Source organism: Ruditapes philippinarum, unplaced genomic scaffold, assembly GCF_026571515.1.
Source record: "Ruditapes philippinarum isolate M1 unplaced genomic scaffold, ASM2657151v2 ctg1900_1_1_1_1, whole genome shotgun sequence".
NCBI classification, from domain to species: domain Eukaryota; kingdom Metazoa; phylum Mollusca; class Bivalvia; order Venerida; family Veneridae; genus Ruditapes; species Ruditapes philippinarum.
This window is the reverse complement of record NW_026861695.1, coordinates 9,980-29,206: the sequence shown is the minus strand read 5'-3', so window position 1 is coordinate 29,206 and position 19,227 is coordinate 9,980. Positions and strand designations below refer to the sequence as shown.

General features: G+C 31.9%; 1 protein-coding gene across 5 annotated transcripts in view; it reads left to right on the top strand.

Moving 5' to 3' along the window:
* Positions 1-18,460, top strand: part of LOC132716543 (SNF-related serine/threonine-protein kinase-like) — a 115,640-nt gene extending 97,180 nt beyond the window's left edge. Inside the window, exons 8-17 of one of the 5 annotated variants that reach the window (XM_060699839.1) lie at positions 858-887; positions 2,929-3,058; positions 3,565-3,669; positions 6,181-6,350; positions 7,597-9,344; positions 10,368-10,483; positions 10,823-10,926; positions 13,554-13,905; positions 15,102-15,268; positions 16,254-18,460. In XM_060699839.1, coding sequence (XP_060555822.1) covers positions 858-887; positions 2,929-3,058; positions 3,565-3,669; positions 6,181-6,350; positions 7,597-9,344; positions 10,368-10,483; positions 10,823-10,926; positions 13,554-13,905; positions 15,102-15,268; positions 16,254-16,382 — 3,051 coding nt within the window. In that variant the 3' untranslated portion in view covers positions 16,383-18,460. Of the gene's footprint in view, positions 1-857; positions 888-2,928; positions 3,059-3,564; positions 3,670-6,156; positions 6,351-7,596; positions 9,345-10,367; positions 10,484-10,822; positions 10,927-11,857; positions 11,911-13,553; positions 13,906-15,101; positions 15,269-16,253 lie in introns of those variants that run through there. The other 4 variants (XM_060699838.1, XM_060699841.1, XM_060699840.1 and 1 more) reach the window with 4 other exon arrangements.
* Positions 18,461-19,227: the final 767 nt, after the last annotated feature.

Genomic DNA, 19,227 nt, shown 5'->3' with positions numbered 1-19,227 from the left:
TAGCCGACCTACATGTGGTTTACCTGCAGTGTCAACTTTGTTGGACATCCCACTTCAATGACCTTTCTTAAATGTATAAATTTACATACATGTACAGTCGTATATACGACAAATCACTTATGTCACATTTTTCCACTTGTATCTATCATGGGTTTTCATACACGTGTATAACTAACATGTTGTGGCATACATTAGTCTCACGAATTCGTATCTTTTTATTTGTATCTCAACCAAATTTATCGATTTTCATTCCAAAGATAGTGTACATTATACCAAAACATTTCCAGCAATGAGTGCTATATTTGACTGGCGTTTCTTTAATTAAAGTAATTAATTACAAGTATATTATATTGTCTATAAACAGTTATTTGCATTATAACCGTCGCCTGACGGCATGTGTTATAATATACAAACAATATAGGGCCATATAACCTGTTAAAATTCTTTATAACTAATAATATATTTCAAAATCATATGACAATAATTCAAACTACATAGATTGAAAGCAACAATTCATCGTATTTACTGTTCCAAGCAACAACACTTCACAGCCTACAATCTTGTCCGTCCTTAAATGTTAAACGTTTTTTTCTTACAATATTTTGTTCATATATCCTAGAGTTGCCGCAGATGCTCTAGATATAAGATGTATCGTGTCAATTAAATGATGAACTTGTTAACCATCGTTACAAAGGTGAGGATTGTAACACAACTTTGATAAGTAATCCCTGAATTGCTTAAATGCTGCATATCGATATATGGGAATACTCAACCATTCACGAACAATGCTATTGTCTTTGATTTGAATTATTTTAAATGTCTTATTTAGAATGGTAACCAATTCATATTCATTTAAGGAACTTGAATGTGACACAGAAACCGAAGAGGTAAAGGGGAAGAACTTATTTCTACAGTCAATTTCTATTCTCTCCCTTTGCAATCTCTATCCGTCGTCTATCCTTATATTATTTTCTCGTTATTTCTATTATTTCTTCTTCTCCTTCTTCTTCTTCTAAATACTTTATAAATAACAATGTCTTCTCGTTTACTAGCATGTGTTTACAACAATATCTCCATTTGACAATGCCTCGACATTGTTATTATGCATCATTGTACAAAGAAAAACCGTTTTTGCTCAAATACACGACGTTAAATTTTAGGAAATAAATAAATAAATTGCAAATGAAGACAAAGTTAGCAAAGAGTATCAATTTTTAATTTATTTTCCGGTAGGACTTTGAACAACTTTTCAATATACTATCATTTAATCATGACAGTATCTGGGTTTTGTAGAACAGAATGTGCGAGATGCTCGTAAAATATCAGATATGTTATGTGTTCTGTAAATGTTTGGAGCATGCGGTTTCTCCTCTTGGCATTGACCATCTTTTAAATGTTGTAACTACATTTATCAGAAGAATGCTGTTCTGTTCTCTATTTTGCACATATTTCTTTCAAGACACACCACACACACTATAAATATAAAAAGAGAAACAAAACTGTTGTGCAATCTTGATATCAAATGCTGTAAAATCTGTCTCACAGACTGGGCACGTGATTGATACAGTGGCACGTGATTTAATAGTTACAGAACAAATATATCTATAGCTTAAGGCTAGTTGTAAAGATGTTTGTTAGGTTATGTGACCCTATATAAACGGTTGTTTGTATATATAACCAGAACCTCTAGGCGATGGTTATGTTGCAAGCAATCGTTTATATTCGACCATATAACCTGTTGAAAAATCTTGAAACTAATATTATAAACGTCACGATTATCCAATGAAAATTGACGTTACCAAAGTGCAGTATTATAATGTTCTATGTCTAGTAAGAAAGAGAAACCGGTGGCATTGTTTCTTATTTACAATATTCGTCATCATATGTTAATTGTTTAATAAACTGAAAATGAAAAAAAAAGCAAAACATATACATATGTTTCAAAGTAAAAATTAAAATATTAATTCAGCACAAAAAGGAAAAATCTAGATACATTTTTTATAATATGCAGTAAAATTATAAAAATATAATTTTATTTATGGCGAACTATATTTGAATACCGGATGAAAAGCATAAATCATAAAGAATGGACATATCAACAGAAATACACTTCATTTTACCCCAGTAGGTCTTTTACAACATTTGTGATCGGCTCTGCCTAGAATGAAAAAAAATCGTATCAAAACTTTGCTCGGATAATTTTTGAGACAGAGTTTACTCTATTCCTACATCAGTTCTTTCTCCACCTTTTGAACTTGAAGAGCTATTTGATATGATGGTGGACGAAAATTGCATGCTCTTAGCACGAATACTTATTTAATGTGAAAATTACGAGAGCGTGTTCAGAGCTATTTGGTGCATGGCTAAATAGTTTGAGCCTGAATTGATACCTCGAACTTGATGGAATGTTTCATTGTTTTTTTATGAAACTGGGGCTTATCTTACAGCATAATTATCATGTTATTTCTCACATACATACTTTAGTTATCAGTTAAAATAAATAAGTAAATAACCATTATTAATGCCAAACATGTCTCTCGACCGTATTTAAAGGGCAGTTCAACAAGAACTTATATCTCTGTTAGCCTTTGTGGAGTGTGATTAATTAACGCCAACATGTTTTAAATGTGGCCTTGGGTATAGGCGAATGTACGAAAACACGACTACAAAGTCACTGTTTGCTTTATCAAGCACAACGCAATATATTTCGACACTATTTGTTTTTTTGCGTGTTTTTCTTACTATCGCCATTTCACACCGCCACACGAAAAACCGTAACACAAAACCTAAACAACAGTTTTCAAACTCTTAAATAACGGTCCATGCATCGTTAAAAATGAAAAACGGACACAGTTTATTATTACTATAATAATATTATTAATTTGATTATAAAACGCTATATAATATAGTGAATACTGATTATTACAGGTGATAGACGAGTTAGCAGCTCTTCTAGAAACTCCACGTGAACATTTAGAAGATACTGTACAAGAAAACAAGTGTGACGACTATTCCGCCATGTTTAATATGCTGCTAGACACAAAACGCATGGACAAGGGTAAAACAAATGTCACTGAACATAACATATAATCAATGTTTTAATAATATAAAACTTATTTGACAATCAATTTCATATAATATATTCAAATAATTCAATTATAAACAAAATATTTTGGTTTAGAACGGCTGGTAACCGAACAAATGACATACATGTGATCCAAAACTTTGATTGCAGAGATACTGCATTGTTCACCTATCTTTTTATTTTCGTTTAACATTTCAATAAAATAACTGTTCATGCTTTTCGTAAACAAAAAGAAGCGTATTCAAAAACTTACACACGCAAGTCTTCTCCTAAAGGTCAGTTCTTGTTGTTTCCTATAAAGGAAAGTTTATGTAAGCCTTGTCCATACCTTATTCTTAAACAACCTTTTCAGTTCACACGTATTGGTTATAATTTGTTTTACTTTTATCAAATATATTTTTTATTGCATGTCGCTTATGTAAGATAATATGGTATGTAGGAAAATGCCATTCACAAAGTACATTTCACATATATTGCAGGGCTTTTTGACACTGATTTTACACAGAAACAGGAGGTGAAAAGAGAAAAACACAAGAAAAGACACCATCACAGGCATGCATCGAAGAAGGACTCCAAAGGCAAAGGTAAACATCCCTTAACAGTATATAATTATATAATATGCACCAGGTCTAAATATCACAAAGGTATATGGAATACACTTAAATGCAAACATCTTTATAAATTGATGAGCACAGAAAAACAATAACATAATCTTGTTACTGTTGCTTATATTCTAACATTTAGATACAATGCTAAACATTGTCTTATTTTTTTCTTGATATTATGTAAATGAAAATAAATAAATCAATTTAGGTGTATGGAAATGTGTTACATTATTGAATATACTGTGTTTTATGTTTTATTAAGCTGTTATGTTGCCTTCATACTCTTGACACTGCATACGTAGACACACAGAAGTCTGAAATGTTAACTGTTTCATTGTTACTCTCTGACAATTGTTCTGTTTTATTTTTACAGTAGTAGGTATTATTTGGACAACTAAACTTAGATTTGTTTTGTTACATAATTTTTACTTGATATGCACAACTAACTTATATTTATTAGTCTTAGATGGATCAAAACACTTACAGGGATTCTTATGTACTAATCTTGTAACTGCCTTATGTTTAATATAAAACATATTCAAGAAAAGAGAGAGAGAAAACATATCTCTGAAAACGTTATATATTTACAAACATGAATAACCTTTATTGTAAATCATTTTGAATACGGTAATAAGACATGTGCACGTGATTTCGTGAGGAAACTCAATGTGTTATTGCATCAAACGTTATCATACTGTAACGACTTAATTGGCGACGTTATGCAACCGATACAGATCAAGATCAGCTAACACACCCATGCCGTGTAATAACGAAATGCACTGTTTGTTATTCAGTCAACACTAATTTTGAAAATTTACAAACAAATGATAATTGGTTATGTTTAGATTGAAAGATGGGCAAATCTTTTTAAGATATTTAGAGTGTAAAAGGTTACGAGAAAAATGTTTAAATGTTTAACAGGTCTGCACTTATAACACTGTGAAGTAAATAACAAATAAAAGACATATTTATAGATAATTCAGAAATACATGAACATTCGCCATAAGTTAACAATACAGTAGTCGGTCAAATACTGGTATCTTTCTTTTGATAAAGAACTTTTTGCAATCAAGGTTTGCAAGAAACAGTTTCACCTTGAACTTACCCTTGACAATTTAAAATGTTCGAACAGAACCTACCTTAGGATAAACAAGTTTACAAAAGAATGTGTGAAATAATGAAAAACAAGTTATGATTACATGGCCGTTGAAATCGTTTAAAATCTATTGTAGCAGTAAGCCCATCATGGTTCATTTGAGTATTGTTTTAGTTTTATTTGACTGTTTAAATTGCAGCCATAAATGTTAGAAGCGTGATTTCCAATCATATATCAAAAGAGCATTATAACGACCCGTTTATAGAGAGCCCGGAGATTAAACATACTCCGTTTAATGTATGGGAGGAATTGGTTAAAGGTAAACCATTTCAAAGACGTGTGCATGAGAAGTTCCTGTAGTATAGAATGGCTATTGAAACTGCAATGCGATGTTTTAACTCTTTACCACAAAATCAGTCATTTCTATTGTTAAATATTCATTTCATTCTTTCAGGTTGCTTGTGTTGTTTTTTTACTTAGATTACAACTAATTACATTCTAGAATGTAATTTTGGTAGTTGGAAACTGTTAAGTCATCGCTCTTTCACAGTGCTTTGCAAAGGAACAATCACGTTCGGATCTGTTTGTTTTTCAATAGTTTTCAAACATTTTGAATGTACAGTTGCCATTGTTAATGCAGCAATAAGTCATTAATGTTCATAAATAGAACCAACTCACACTTACACTCAATATTGCATACATGTCGTCCGTATATTGAAGTTATCAATAGTGTGTCTCAGTATAATTTGTCACAAAAATTTGAAGTAACATCTATTTCTTTATTCTTTTAGTTCATAAAACATCATAAAGAAAACTTCGTAATATCTACAAAAATTAAATTGATAAATAATTGTCATCAAGTCTTTCTTGTTTTTATATAAAACCGTTTGCTCAGTGAAAATATTAGCAACATTAAAAGCGTTAAATGCCAGTAAAAATGTAGTCATGTCTTTAAAACTCTCTTCAATCCTGGATGATAATAAAGAGTAAAATGTTTTGCTTTGTTTGTGATACACTGTGTGCCAATTACACAAACCCCTTTGATAGATAAAAAGCACTTATGTGATGCACATGCGTTTTTAAACACATTTGTCATGTCATGTCAACTCTTAGTCAGTAGCAGTGGTTGACCACCTTTATCTAGTATCTACACCTGAACAATTGATTGCTAAAAGTAAATCTATTTGTGATATTTTTGAAAGAATAAATGTTCAGATTTTATATTGCGTATCAATAGGTACATATATTTCAACAAAGGCCATCGGACCATGTGACAAATTAAGAATATAATATACATGTATAATATTGCTTTTTTGTTGCTGTATTGATATGAATGAGGATGAGCCTTTTTATTCATATATCAATTACAGCAACACCTTCCATTCTGTGTCCAGAAATTGAGATTCCATCAGACACGGAGGAGCCAAAGGTACCACAGTCACATAACAGTACGAGTTTTGACTTGATGGCTCTCTGCAGTGCACCAACATGGCTCGGTGGTGATCGACGTAAATCAAGACGCAGGCGATCCCCTATGCCTGTTAGCCCATTACCTCCTTCCGTTGTAAGTATAATATAAAAATAAATGTTTTCGCCTCATGAAAATGCATAAATTTTTGAAATGTATAAAAGGTAAAATATTGTCAAGTAAACAAAGAAATATATTCATACATTGCAAACGACACTTAAACTTTACGGAAAATATCACAAAAATAGGCCATAATATGCAAAAATAGCCGTTACTGCGTCTGTCATGCTGTACCAATATGGTAATAAATACTGCAAAATAAGTCATTAAAAACATATAACATGTACATTATTACTTTAAACTTCTTACTTTTCTCAAATTTTTACATTTTTCTCAATGTAGATTTTCTTGAAATATTTTGGCTCATCAGACGGCGTGCGGTTTAAAGCTATGTCCTGTAAAAAGTAATAGTAATAGTAATAACTGGTAGTTAATGATTGTAGTCAATAAGATTTTGCTCTAAAATGTGTGCAACAGTCAATCTACTGAGGCCTGAGCGTAGCGCATTTTAAAATTGATGAACATTTCGAAACATGACAGTCTTCAAATAAACACAGCACAAGCAAACCCATGCCTGCAACATGTTCAATTTTGCATTTTTGTGCGTTCATTAGATATCCGGTTTCTCTCTGTTGTCATGTGAAGATATTTTATCAGAATAAAACATTTTAATATGAAGCATTCTTCCATTTGTCTGCATTCAGAACATTTAATACTTTTAATTCACTGATATCTTACGATTAAATTGACTGCTTGTAGAAGATAACTGACGTTTTTACCCGGCCCTATTGCCTAACCGGTTTCCAGTACTTCTGGAAACATTATCACAAATTGTATAATTGGTTGTCATGCAATGTATGTTTTGAAATATATATACTTTCTCTATATTTGGGTGACACAATATTTTACCAATATATTTGAAAACAAAATGAAGAGTAAATTTATTTCCATAAATTTCATGTAGAATGTTGTTACTTTACATTCCTTACATTGACTCTTTAAAATACAATATATGTAATAGTCAATAACAGTGAATTTCAGTCTGAAAATCACTTTATAACATATGACTCACGTTACATATTGTTTAATAATTGAAATTCTTTAACACGCTTTGATAACAAATAATCAGCTGGAAAATGTTAAAATGCTGATAATTGAAAAAAAAGCAAACTATGTTTTCTCGGATATATGTATCGTAAACAATTTTTATTTAGCGACATTGCAGATTGCTTTTTGGTAAATCTAAAGAGATAGTTATTGTAATAATGAAATATATTTGAAGGATCCGGCGAAGAATGAGCTAGACCCTGGGGCGTTGGCAGCGGTAGGAGGACAAGAACCTCATGGTCTCTTGTCGCCAACCCAAGCTTCTACTCAGGTAGCCCAGCTACTTCGAAGAAACTCATCTCGTCGGAAAAGTAGAAGATCCGTGCATTCGGCAGATCCACCTAGTAGAACAGGAAGTATAAGGCGGTCTAGACGTCATCACAATCCTGATAATTCGGGTTCGAATCCAAACAGTCCTCACAGTCCAAACAATCCAAACAATCCGGAAATAAAAATTGATACGCCAAAACAAAGCCCAGTTTCCGCAGTGAAGCGACCGGCAAATTTGAAAGGTTTAAAAGAGTGTTATTCAAATGATAATCATAAAGGCTTGACAAGAAAATCCACTCTTGGGCCAAACACGTCGTATTCTCGACGATTTAGGCGGACAAGGTTCGGTAGTGATAAAACTGATGGAGGTGACAGTATGCAGTCAGATAGTTCAAATCCTTGCTCAACGACTAATTTGCACGAAGATTATAGTGATGGTTCTCAAGATGAATTTTCGCGTCATGGGTCTAAAACCTCCCTGGGTTCTGTGGATAATCGGGAATCCACGGTAGAATCTAGAATTGCCCATGCAGATATCCGCTCAATTGTTCGACCAAAACAAATAGTACTGAGAAGTAAGGTTAATGGTCAAGTAAAAAGAGATAATCCTTGTAGTTTACATGTTCCAAATGTAGAAGATGCATCTTGCAGGAGTTTGTCAGCTTCTCCTGAGATTATTATTGAATCTATGCAATCAAGCACATTTGCAAACCTCTCTGATGATGAAAAATTAGAACGTCGCATGAGTTGTGAAATTCCTAAAACGGATAGTGAAAAACGGGTTGAACAGGAATTAACCGATTCCTTACATGTTAACCTGCAAACTTCTGATTCAATACATAGTTCAACAGAGTGTTTAGGGGCTGCTAGTTTAAAACCGGAGCATTATAGTGATTATCCAGATGCTGGGTTACATGACGAGACTCAAGAAACGTGTAGGTTAGAATTTTATGCAAATGATCACGAATTGAGCAACCCTGTGAATAGGAATATATTAAATGATACTGTGGATCATTTTGAAACTTTGCATGAACCAAAGCATCTAGTGGCAGACTTGTATTCCAAAAGGGAAAAAATTTCACTAGATGATAAAATATTAATGCAAGACGATATTTGTTATGTTGACAGCAGTGACCATAATTCTTCACAGGAGAATCTTATATTAGATAGGAGACGCAGGAAGGAGAGTTTAGATGACATTGAAAGTATCTCTGCACCTATATTGTTATCTCCTCGGGAATTAGGACTAGGTCTAACACCCAGTGAAAGCCCTGGGGATTCATTAATCGGACCTGGTGCGAGTTCTGTCTTGTCGTCTCGGCATGGCAGCACACCCTCAGTGCGCTTTGTTATGCCTAGCACACCCATTCGCCAAATGTTTCATACTCCAATTGCACGCATTGAAAGTTTTCATAGTGATGATTTTGAAATTTATACCTCAGATATTGATGCTTTAGTGACCTCACCGACAACACCATCGCCCTCATCTATATCTACACAAACTCCAACAGTTCCATGTTTTCAGTATAGAATTCATGGCAGAAAGAAACAATTCATGAGGAAAAGTGCTAAACATCAGCAGAAATCATCAAAGGATAATAAAAAGTTTCAAAAAGATGGAATTATTTCTTTTATTCCAGAAAAGAACGGGAGGTAAGTCATGTTCAGTTTCAATTATCCACGAATAACTAGCTGAAATGTTCAGTTTGATTTAAAGTGAATTGGAACGAAATGGAAAGTCCGTTAAACAATAAATAATTATGTTGATAGTATTTAGTATCATACATGAGAAATAAACCACGAAAGAAGTATATATGGTTGCTGTTGATAAGGTGATATAACATATCCATATATAGTAGAAAACAAATCATTCTAGAGCAAAATATTTTCATCATATAAATGTTCATACTAAATCACTTTGAACTCTATCAAAAAGTTTCATCTTAATATCTATAAGAAAATATAAATGAAACCATTTCCTATTTTTTATCAATATTTGAAATACTTAAGGAAAATGTGTCCATTGCAGACCAATCCATTTTAAATGTTCATTGGTATCAATTGTGATATATCTTTGTTTTCAAGTTACAAAGAAAATTACAATTTCTAATGGTTGGTCAATGCCATAATCATGAGAAAAAATCATTTTCTTATGCCCCCGCCATGCAATGGCCAGGGCACTTTTCCTGAATTTGGAAAAAATTTTGAGTGAAAGTTTCCAGAACTCATAAATTTTCAGAGGAATATTTCATTCAAGACATGTATTTTTTACAATTTCAATTATCTATGTACTGAATAATTTCGTTTGGCTTTGTATGGAAAATGTAATTTTCATTAACATTTGAAATTATAAAGGTTTCATACTTAAATTAAAAAAATAATTGTGAAACAATTTGGCTAATTTATTATAAATTTGAAATTTGCTAATGGGACATGTGCATGAGACCAATCATATTTAAATTTATTGGATCAGTTTGCAATATCTTGTTTAGTTAAAGACAGTTACATTTTAATTTGTGTGTAATTCATGTGCATTTTCTTAGAAGGAAACTATGTTTCAATTCATTTTGTTTATTTATTCTTTAAACTAATTGCATTTTAATTCATCAGTAAATTTATTAATTTCAAGAGATGAAATGATATTTTCCTGTTGATAACATTAATTTGCCATTTCAGGGATGACTTTCGTGGTCGAGAAGCACTAGTAAGTTCTAGTTCTGAATGTGGTAGTGACGGACAAGTGCCTGAAGTAGTGAATGCCAGCAAGGCAAAGATTTTCCCTATGGAAAACAGTAAGTTATTATATTCATGATCAGAATCAGCACGTACATATTTGCCAAAAACCTTTTATGCTTTGTGTGCTTCGTACTAAACTGACAGTTGCTGAACATTCTACAGTTTCAGTTAAACGTAATCATATTGGCAAGTCGTTGTTGATGATAATGGTATTCATCTTGTGTTTCTATAATTTCCTTATTGTGTAGAATCAAACTTGTTTTGGATTTATAATAATCAGGAAACACATTTATAAGAGCGAAAAGTGGCCCTTCTATGAAAGGTGTATTAAAACATTGACATATACGTTAATAAATGCTAGTTTCTGGTACAGTGTAAGCTATGTTTTACCGCAGGTGACGACCAAACAGATGGTAAATCATGCAAACCACAAATGAACGACAAGACAAAACTGATCTCTGAAGTCCAAGTCGATCAAAACAGCACCAAAAAGCACCAGGTATTTTACTTTAATGAAGTTCAGTCACAAAATTAGCCTAACGCCTCATTGTAGAAAAAACTATTTTAATAGAAATTTTCATTTGCTATGTGAATTGTCCTTTTGTGTAGAATTCCACTCACAGTCATAGATTTCTATTTTAAAGTGAACCTTTAGATAGTAAAAATTAATTAGTTTTTCTTCCATTTTGACTGGTCATCAATTTAATTTTAAAATTGAATTGTCTTTTGAAAGTATTATTCTCTATTTTGTACGAAACGATTTATGTCAATGAACAAACGAAAAATGTTAAACTTTGAGAGAACCGTACTATAATTGCTTTTAAATCGTCTGTTGGTGTTGTATAATTAACTACCCGCTACATGTCACCATGATGTGTTTTTGAAGACCTTGCTCTGTATTGTTGCCAGGGTTTTTAATATATCAAATATTGCTACCTTCCCTTTGCATTATTTACAAAATAATGATACAATCGCAGTTAGTATAACAACATTTCTTCCAGTTTAAATGTTTCTTAATGTCTTTTTAAAAGTTGATAATAGAGAAATCGTGCAATTTAATATGCCAAAAGTGACAGTTTATTAATATGATATCTTTGTTTCTATTCTTTTGGTCTTGAAATAATTAAGTTTTTGAAAGAATGATATTTACATAACAAAACGTAAATTATCAAAATCAGATGAATTGAATTTACCTTTTTGACCACAGCTGGAACAAGTATCATCTAGTATATATTTAAATAGATACGTTTTCATATTTTGGACCATCGCGTTTTAAATTTGTTGTGGTATTTTATAGTCAAAATAGCGACAAAAGTACAAATATTATTCATATAAATGTTAATCAGACAACACTTTTGTTTAATCTTTGATCACACAATGTACTTAATCCCTGAAGTTGCAATTTATTTGTTATTTTATTTGTGCACTAGTTACGCAACCACCTTCGAGTTTAATTCATGAATACCTCAAACATACAATACAGGTAAAGTGTAATATTTTAATGGACTGCGTGTATTTAAAATTACAATTGATGTTTATTTTGATAGAAGGGTTGGCTATCTTATTCAAGTGGCGTTTCGAGGAAAAACATGTCACAAATGTTTATACATTCTGTTTGATTACGAACAAAATTTCTGGCTGTAATATTCTTTGAATGACCTATAGAATTACAATTATTCTTTCAAAATGCAACCTGTGCTCATTTGCCAAGAAAACGCTACTTGAATCTGAACGTACTCCTTATTTTTGAAAAACGAAATCGAAATCGATAAGTATTTTTCTTTCAAATGCCCCTGTATAGCATTCAACAGTTTATGATTTGAATCACCTCTCTTTAGTATCTTGTCTTCTCTTTCTTTTTTAAGGATTAAGGAATCCGATTTTTTTGCATTACCGTGTTGTCGATATTTCTCATTCAATCATTTTCAAAAAAAGCAATTTATAGTTAATAATGAAATTTGCTTGTAACAGTCTTAGGATAGCGAATCTGATTTTTATTTAAAAAAAATCAACTCTATAGCTGGAGTTTAAAGATACTGTTTAAAAAATTTAAGCAGGTGGTGGTAAAAGCGCTTATACTTATCAGTATTTTTTACATTATTGTATAATGTTTTTCAAGATATTTTGCATGCACTTCTGTATTAAAGTTTTTTTTGTAATATTTCTTATTAAACTATTATAACAGTTTGTCATTTACTATATAGCATTTTAATTCAGTTTCCGATAGATTGTTTGCGTTATCATAAGAGACCTACACTCCTACACTGTGTTGGTGCGCCGTAATTATAGTCTGTACCAAACGTGCTATGGTTCAAGATAGCATGTAAATGCTTTCCATTTGTTTCTTCACAATATGTTGTTTTTTTCTCAATTTCTACCAATTTATTTCGTTAGAAATTAAAACTTTGAAATGTATTACAATATGCACTTGTTTTTCTCATTACTTTATTATTTATGCACACAATTCACCACGGCTTCGTATGACATATCTGACAGCTTTCATGTGGCTTACATAAAAGCTATAGATATAGTTTTGCTTATGTCATGTTTATTGCTAATGAAATCATTTGCGTATTTTTGATTTTCTTTAATCTTGCATTTGACGTCTTTGATATGTTTATATTAGTTTACACCTCGAATGCTACCATTATTTACAACAACTTTTGTTTCAGAAAGTGCATGCAGAAAGGCTAGCTATACAGGGTGCAAAAGAAAACAAAAGTCCATTAAAACGTTATAAAGACAATGCTTTTATTCACTTTTATGCTTTTTTAAAGGCATGGGTGTTGGGTGTTTTGCATTTCAAGTGTACGGACATGTACTTATATAATATAATCTTTTCGTTTGCTTTCCGCACTATTCATGATTTGTAATAAAACGTTCACAACGTTCATGTGTAATGTAATTAGCACTGTTTGCTATTTCTAAACTTTTAAACATTTAGCTTTGCAAATACCTTACACACGATATATTGGAGTGCATATTTTATCCATTTCAAAGTATTTTTTACACATGTACAAATGTATAATCCTTTATTTATGTATGTATGTATTCGTCATAAGCATTTGGTTTTTACCATGAATTTATCAAATGTTTATTAAGCCATGTGTCTTTTCTTTCTTTCAGAATTCTACATGTAGATCATTTCCATGGAAACAAGCCCAAGATACAGAAACTAAACAGTCAATATGGAGAAGGGGTTTTGTTCATTTGCTGAAGAAAAAGAAGCTCACCAGCTTTGGTTCTGGAAACAATAACAATGACGCCGACAGTCCATCGCGATATCGCGTGGCAAACCATAGCAACAGTAGTACGGCTAATGTTGTCAACACTGTCATCAATACGCGAAATGGTCATGCAAGAGGATCTTACAGGGCTGTTCCGCCAAGTACATTGGATATTCCTGCAACAAGTGTCGAAATCAAATGGTCCCCTGCAAAGGTTGTGCAAAACAACATAAAAGCTGGAGTAGATTCTGGTAATTATGATTAGATTGTTAGAATTTTTATAAATCCTTTATTGTATAAATAAAAGCTTTTTATTATCAATCATCCTGCCATTTAAATATATAATCGTCAAAAAGGTTCATAATATATTTTGGCATATGATATCTATTTTCATCTACATCATTGGTGTTTATCACTTTTTATTACGACGTTGTTTATGTATTCATTTACTTAAGGTTTCAAACAAAACAGACCGCCATTATCTTTCACAGTCGCTTTTTTATTTAGCTGTGTAGAACAACTATCAGGAAATACATGTATTACTGGTGCTATCCATGTGCGAGAAGTAAACATATGCTTGCTTTGTTAAATAGCCTGGTTTAGTTTGCATTTTTGACTCCACTAGCTCTCTAGTGCGTGCCGCATTTGCTTAACTAGATACAAGCTAGGTGTTTGTTCATGTTTAGTTGTAAGTTTCTCAGGCCTTTGTTAGGGTAAAAACTCTACTTACAAGTCATCTATTGGAAGCATCAATCACCGCAGCTTAACGTTTGATATAACGAACAAAATGGCATCTGATTTTGGTCCATGGCATATACATATTTTTAACCTTTCGAGACAATGGACCTTCTCGTGTTTACAGTTAATGCAAAATGCCTGACTGGGTAACCAATTGCTACTATTGGATAATACATTGATTCTGGTTTACCTGGTTTATACAAAACAACACGTGTTTTTGATTATGATACTATTTGTGAGCAATTTGCATAAGAAAATAAAAAACGCTGGGAAGGTCCATTGAGGTTCAAAGAAGTCATGGATCTTTCCTAAAAACAGTAAAAGTTATTTAGGTGATGATGATAAAACGTGTATGATAAAAATGATTGAATAAATTATTTAACCATAACCTGTTGATGCAGCCTTCTTTGAATTAGGAAAAGTCCGTTTGAACATTTAGTAGTGATTTCAGTATCAAAATACAAAAATAATGAGCGAACAACAGTACAGTACCTGTTCAGACTGCATGGATGATCAGGCGTGCCTACCTCTATAAAGGCTAATCGCATTCTGTTCTAGCAGGTTAAAGAATTAAATAATGATGTGATGTATTTCTTTCCAAACTTTTATTTAAAACCACTAAGGACGTAAATGGCATAAATGTCTCATCCGAGGGCCTGAGAAACTTCATTAAGTAGCTTTATACTCATCCCTCACCATACTGTTGTAGGCACTGGTGATATTGGTAGAACCCAAACACCAAGCCCAAGCCCATCTAAACCAAAAGTGTTCGATTTCACGATAGTTACATCTGAGCCTTCCAAGCACAAACATTGTCTTCTCAGTTGGAAAGCGTGCCGAGAGTGTACTTTTAGTGAAGACTCCTCAACTAGCGAGGTACATCTAGATATCCTGTTCTGACAATTTTCTTATTGTTCTGTTTTATATTCGTTAAAGATTACTTTCTTTTTACGGAGTCTTGAATGATGAACGGTTATCTGTTTCCTGTATATGCATCCCTATCATTGTTAAAACTTATTACTTTAAAGTAGTTCTTATTTGTTTATATTTGATTTCCATATGATATCAGTTCCAGACAATGGTTTTTAATTTTTCATTGCTGTCTCATGAAAAGCTAACAGCCTTATTTATTGTTGTTATATTTAGTTGCAGTAGACGTTCGATCACGTGTTTTACACAATGTATAAATATATCATGCTTCTAATCACCTTTTGCATTGGCAATTAATTGTATTACACAAACGTATGTCACTTTGCATATTTCAGATGATAAATATATCGAAAACCTTTGCATATATTTTTATTGATGCTTATTTAATATCAGTTTTTCTGTGTAGAGTTAGTTATTCCTTAGTATCACAAATGATGAAAACACCAACAGGGATACTTTCTAATAAATTTACCCGTGCATCTTTCTCTTACTATCTATATTAAGTTAATCAGCATTATCGATCTATTTCTAAAGTACCCAACTTGTCCGTTTAAGTCACTTTCCTTTGTCGAATTAAAAACCATTATTGATTAATTATTAATCTCTTTTGTTTTCTTTGAGCAAATTGTTTCATTGGGTCTTATTTCTTATAATGAAATACAAGTACAAAAAAAAACATATTATGCATCTTCGCATATTATTGCATACTTTTGATATTACATGTATATTGGTATATATCAATGCCAGACTTTCTGACCGTGATATCACGTGTAAATAACTTTTTATGAATTTATGCATTAGTTTGGAATTGATATTTATTTTTATTATTCTTGTAACTGTTTTTTTTCTCTTGCTCTTTTAATTGTATATATTTCGGTGCCAACAAAGATTTAAGTTTTTTAACAGCATTATTCTTTTTTAATAATTTCAGGTAAGTGAAGACAATGATGGTAGATGTAGTCGTGATAGTCAGATACCGGAATCTACAAACAGTAACACCATTGCTATGACAACCATAAGGGCGGCCCCTGTATCACCTTGCAATGTCTCCCTGTCATGACAACTACACACGACCGTTTATAACGTGCTCCACATACATATACATGCATCCAGAATTATATTTTGGGCAAAATCATTTGTTCTCATTATATTGTTGCAGAACAAAGTATCTGACAATAATGGAGAAAACAAATTTTGACAACATTCTTCCAAATGGGATAGGAAGAAGGAAACTCTAACAGCTTTATAAATGAGGCTACAACGATAGAATATGATTGATAAAATTGAAAAGTATTGCAGAACGTTTTACAAGTTCATTTGCCCTCTTAAAAAAGAAAATTATGAGTGTTTTGTATATGTAGTAGACGATGTCAAAATTGACGGTTATGGTTTAAGAGATAAGAAGCACATTTGACAGTCACGTCATTTTTCGCGCAATAAACTTTGCGTTTTCACCACATTTGTACCAACATCTAACATAGATATGAGAAAAAAATAAACATACGCAGAAATTTAGAACATGATGTTATCTTCAATATTGAAGATCTTTTGTATTATGATGGAATAAAGGCGGATTCTTGTGACTGTCAAAGTGCAATCGTCGACGATATTGTTATTGTAATTGGGATATTTTTCAATGCCAAAGTCTTTCAGGTGGTTGTTTTGTTTTGGTCTACATGCTTTTTGAAGTAGGACCCTTTTCATAACTGAATTGGATAGGACATTTTGGTACATTATATAATCACCAAATTCTGTTAATATGTTTCGTTGAATTTATATTAATGCAATATAGTAGGCTGTCAACGAGAAGCGCCCATCATTGTTTGTTTGGGGTTTTGTCTTGCCGAATCATTCCTGTTTACGTTATAAAGACATAACTGTAAATTTTAGCTTCTTAATTTTTAAAGATAAAATGATTGTTACAAAGCAGTTCATTTAATGATGTCCTGAAGGAATTTTTAACAGCAATGTAGTGTGTTTCCTTCGACGAAATTAGTTTTGGTTGTCATTTCGTACGTTTTGAACATGGAGGTCTTTCTAAGGAAGTTAATTAATGTAATAACGACATAGTAGTAATAATAATACATGATAACTAGTTCAAGAACAGTTAATGTCAGAAAAAATATTTCAATTAATTTATTTCATACAAAGTTCACACTTTTTTCTTAGGATGGGACATCACACATAGTTATAGTATCATGCTGTATACCTTTACAGTTGTAGGGCAAAAGTGTTTAAATATGTTTTTGTAATCTGTTTTGTGTAACATCAGAACGTGTTTTAGGATAAACTGCTTTTTACACGAAAAAAACGAAAATTCTGTTTTTACAATATTTGTAAATGCAAGCAAACACGCGTTTGCCAAATTTGTTGATTTGTTGATTGAAATGTTATTAGTACTTTTGTGTGTATTTTAATACGAATATTTCGTGCAATTTTCTGTATAGGTTATAGCTCATATTGTTACAATTCAGCTTTCAATGCAAGTTTGTGATATCTATGAAATGTTTTCACTGGTCATCCCGAAAGGGTAGAATCAAATGTTAACTGTTAGGTTATGAGTGTATTTGATTTGTATTATTTGACCAACAGTTGTTTCTTTTAAATTGTACGTTGAATGTTGATATATTAAATGATACTCCTTGTTTTTGGTATAATTGTTTGAAATTCACTATAGTTTAAACCTCATATTATTTAAATTGTTTGTTAAATATATATATATAAGTGTTAATAATTTCTACACTGTGGCAGGATTACAATTGATATAATCAGGTCATTGTATGCAATTGTGCATTCATGTTAAAATTTTGCCCTTACCTTCTAAGAGCTATCCCAGTAGCCTTTGCAAGCAGCTGGGTACCAGGCCAGACCAAATGCTGATTTTTAGGTATCAAACTGTTTGACAGCCGCCCTTTATGTATTCATATATGTATTTAACCGAGAAAGATGGCATGTTTAAGTTCTTTCTTACAGCTCTTTATAGATTTTGGTCAATAAGGAAGTTAATTATTAATTCAAAATGTTCAAAAGTTTTATTTGCCTGAATTGGGTTACATTGTGATAATGAGATTTTCTAATTCAAATTATTCTCATTGTAAAATTTAGTCAAATGTACGATATTGTATATATTGAAAACCCAATACACTTAACAAAACTTATAACTGTGCAGTTTTTAAATGTGAATAACTTTTTTATTACTTGACATTTTTTACCCAAATTTTGGAATTCATCGTTTGAATGGTTTATTTTTACAATGCTATATTCAGAAATAACGGTTATTTTTGTTGTGTGCGTTCATCCGTGACATGACATAAACAACAAAGTGCACGTGAGGGTGACAGGTTGGCGCTAAATGAAGTTATTATTGACCATCAAGGATTCTATTAAAATAAAGACATCCAAAAAACATAAATTTATTGCAGAATTTTTGCAATTGAAAGAAAAATGGCCGTCTAGAAGTTTTACGCAAGGGAATTTGCATTTCAGGCGCCCATTTTGAAAATAAATTTGCATAATATTTTCTCAAATAAACATATTGAATAAGATTTTTACTTTAAAACTAAAAACAAACTTTCTTGGTACTTTCATATTAATGAAAATATCGTGTTTGCATTGTTTTTAGCAACTGGGTACAACGCGTTACGGAGATCGACATAAACCAGTCTTTACTGAAATTCAATAAAGCAAATATTAAAATCACAGTGACATAATGCCCTGGAATTCATTGTAGTATTATACCCTATCGGTGATCCTATGTTTTATGTTTGTATTTTAGTGAAATCAAGAGATTTAGACCTTTTTGCACCCAATATAAATACATATTTTACAGAAATGTGAAATTCGGTTTTCGCGCAATATTGCACACATCGCTATTTCTCAGTTAGTACGAATCGCCCTGACATAAA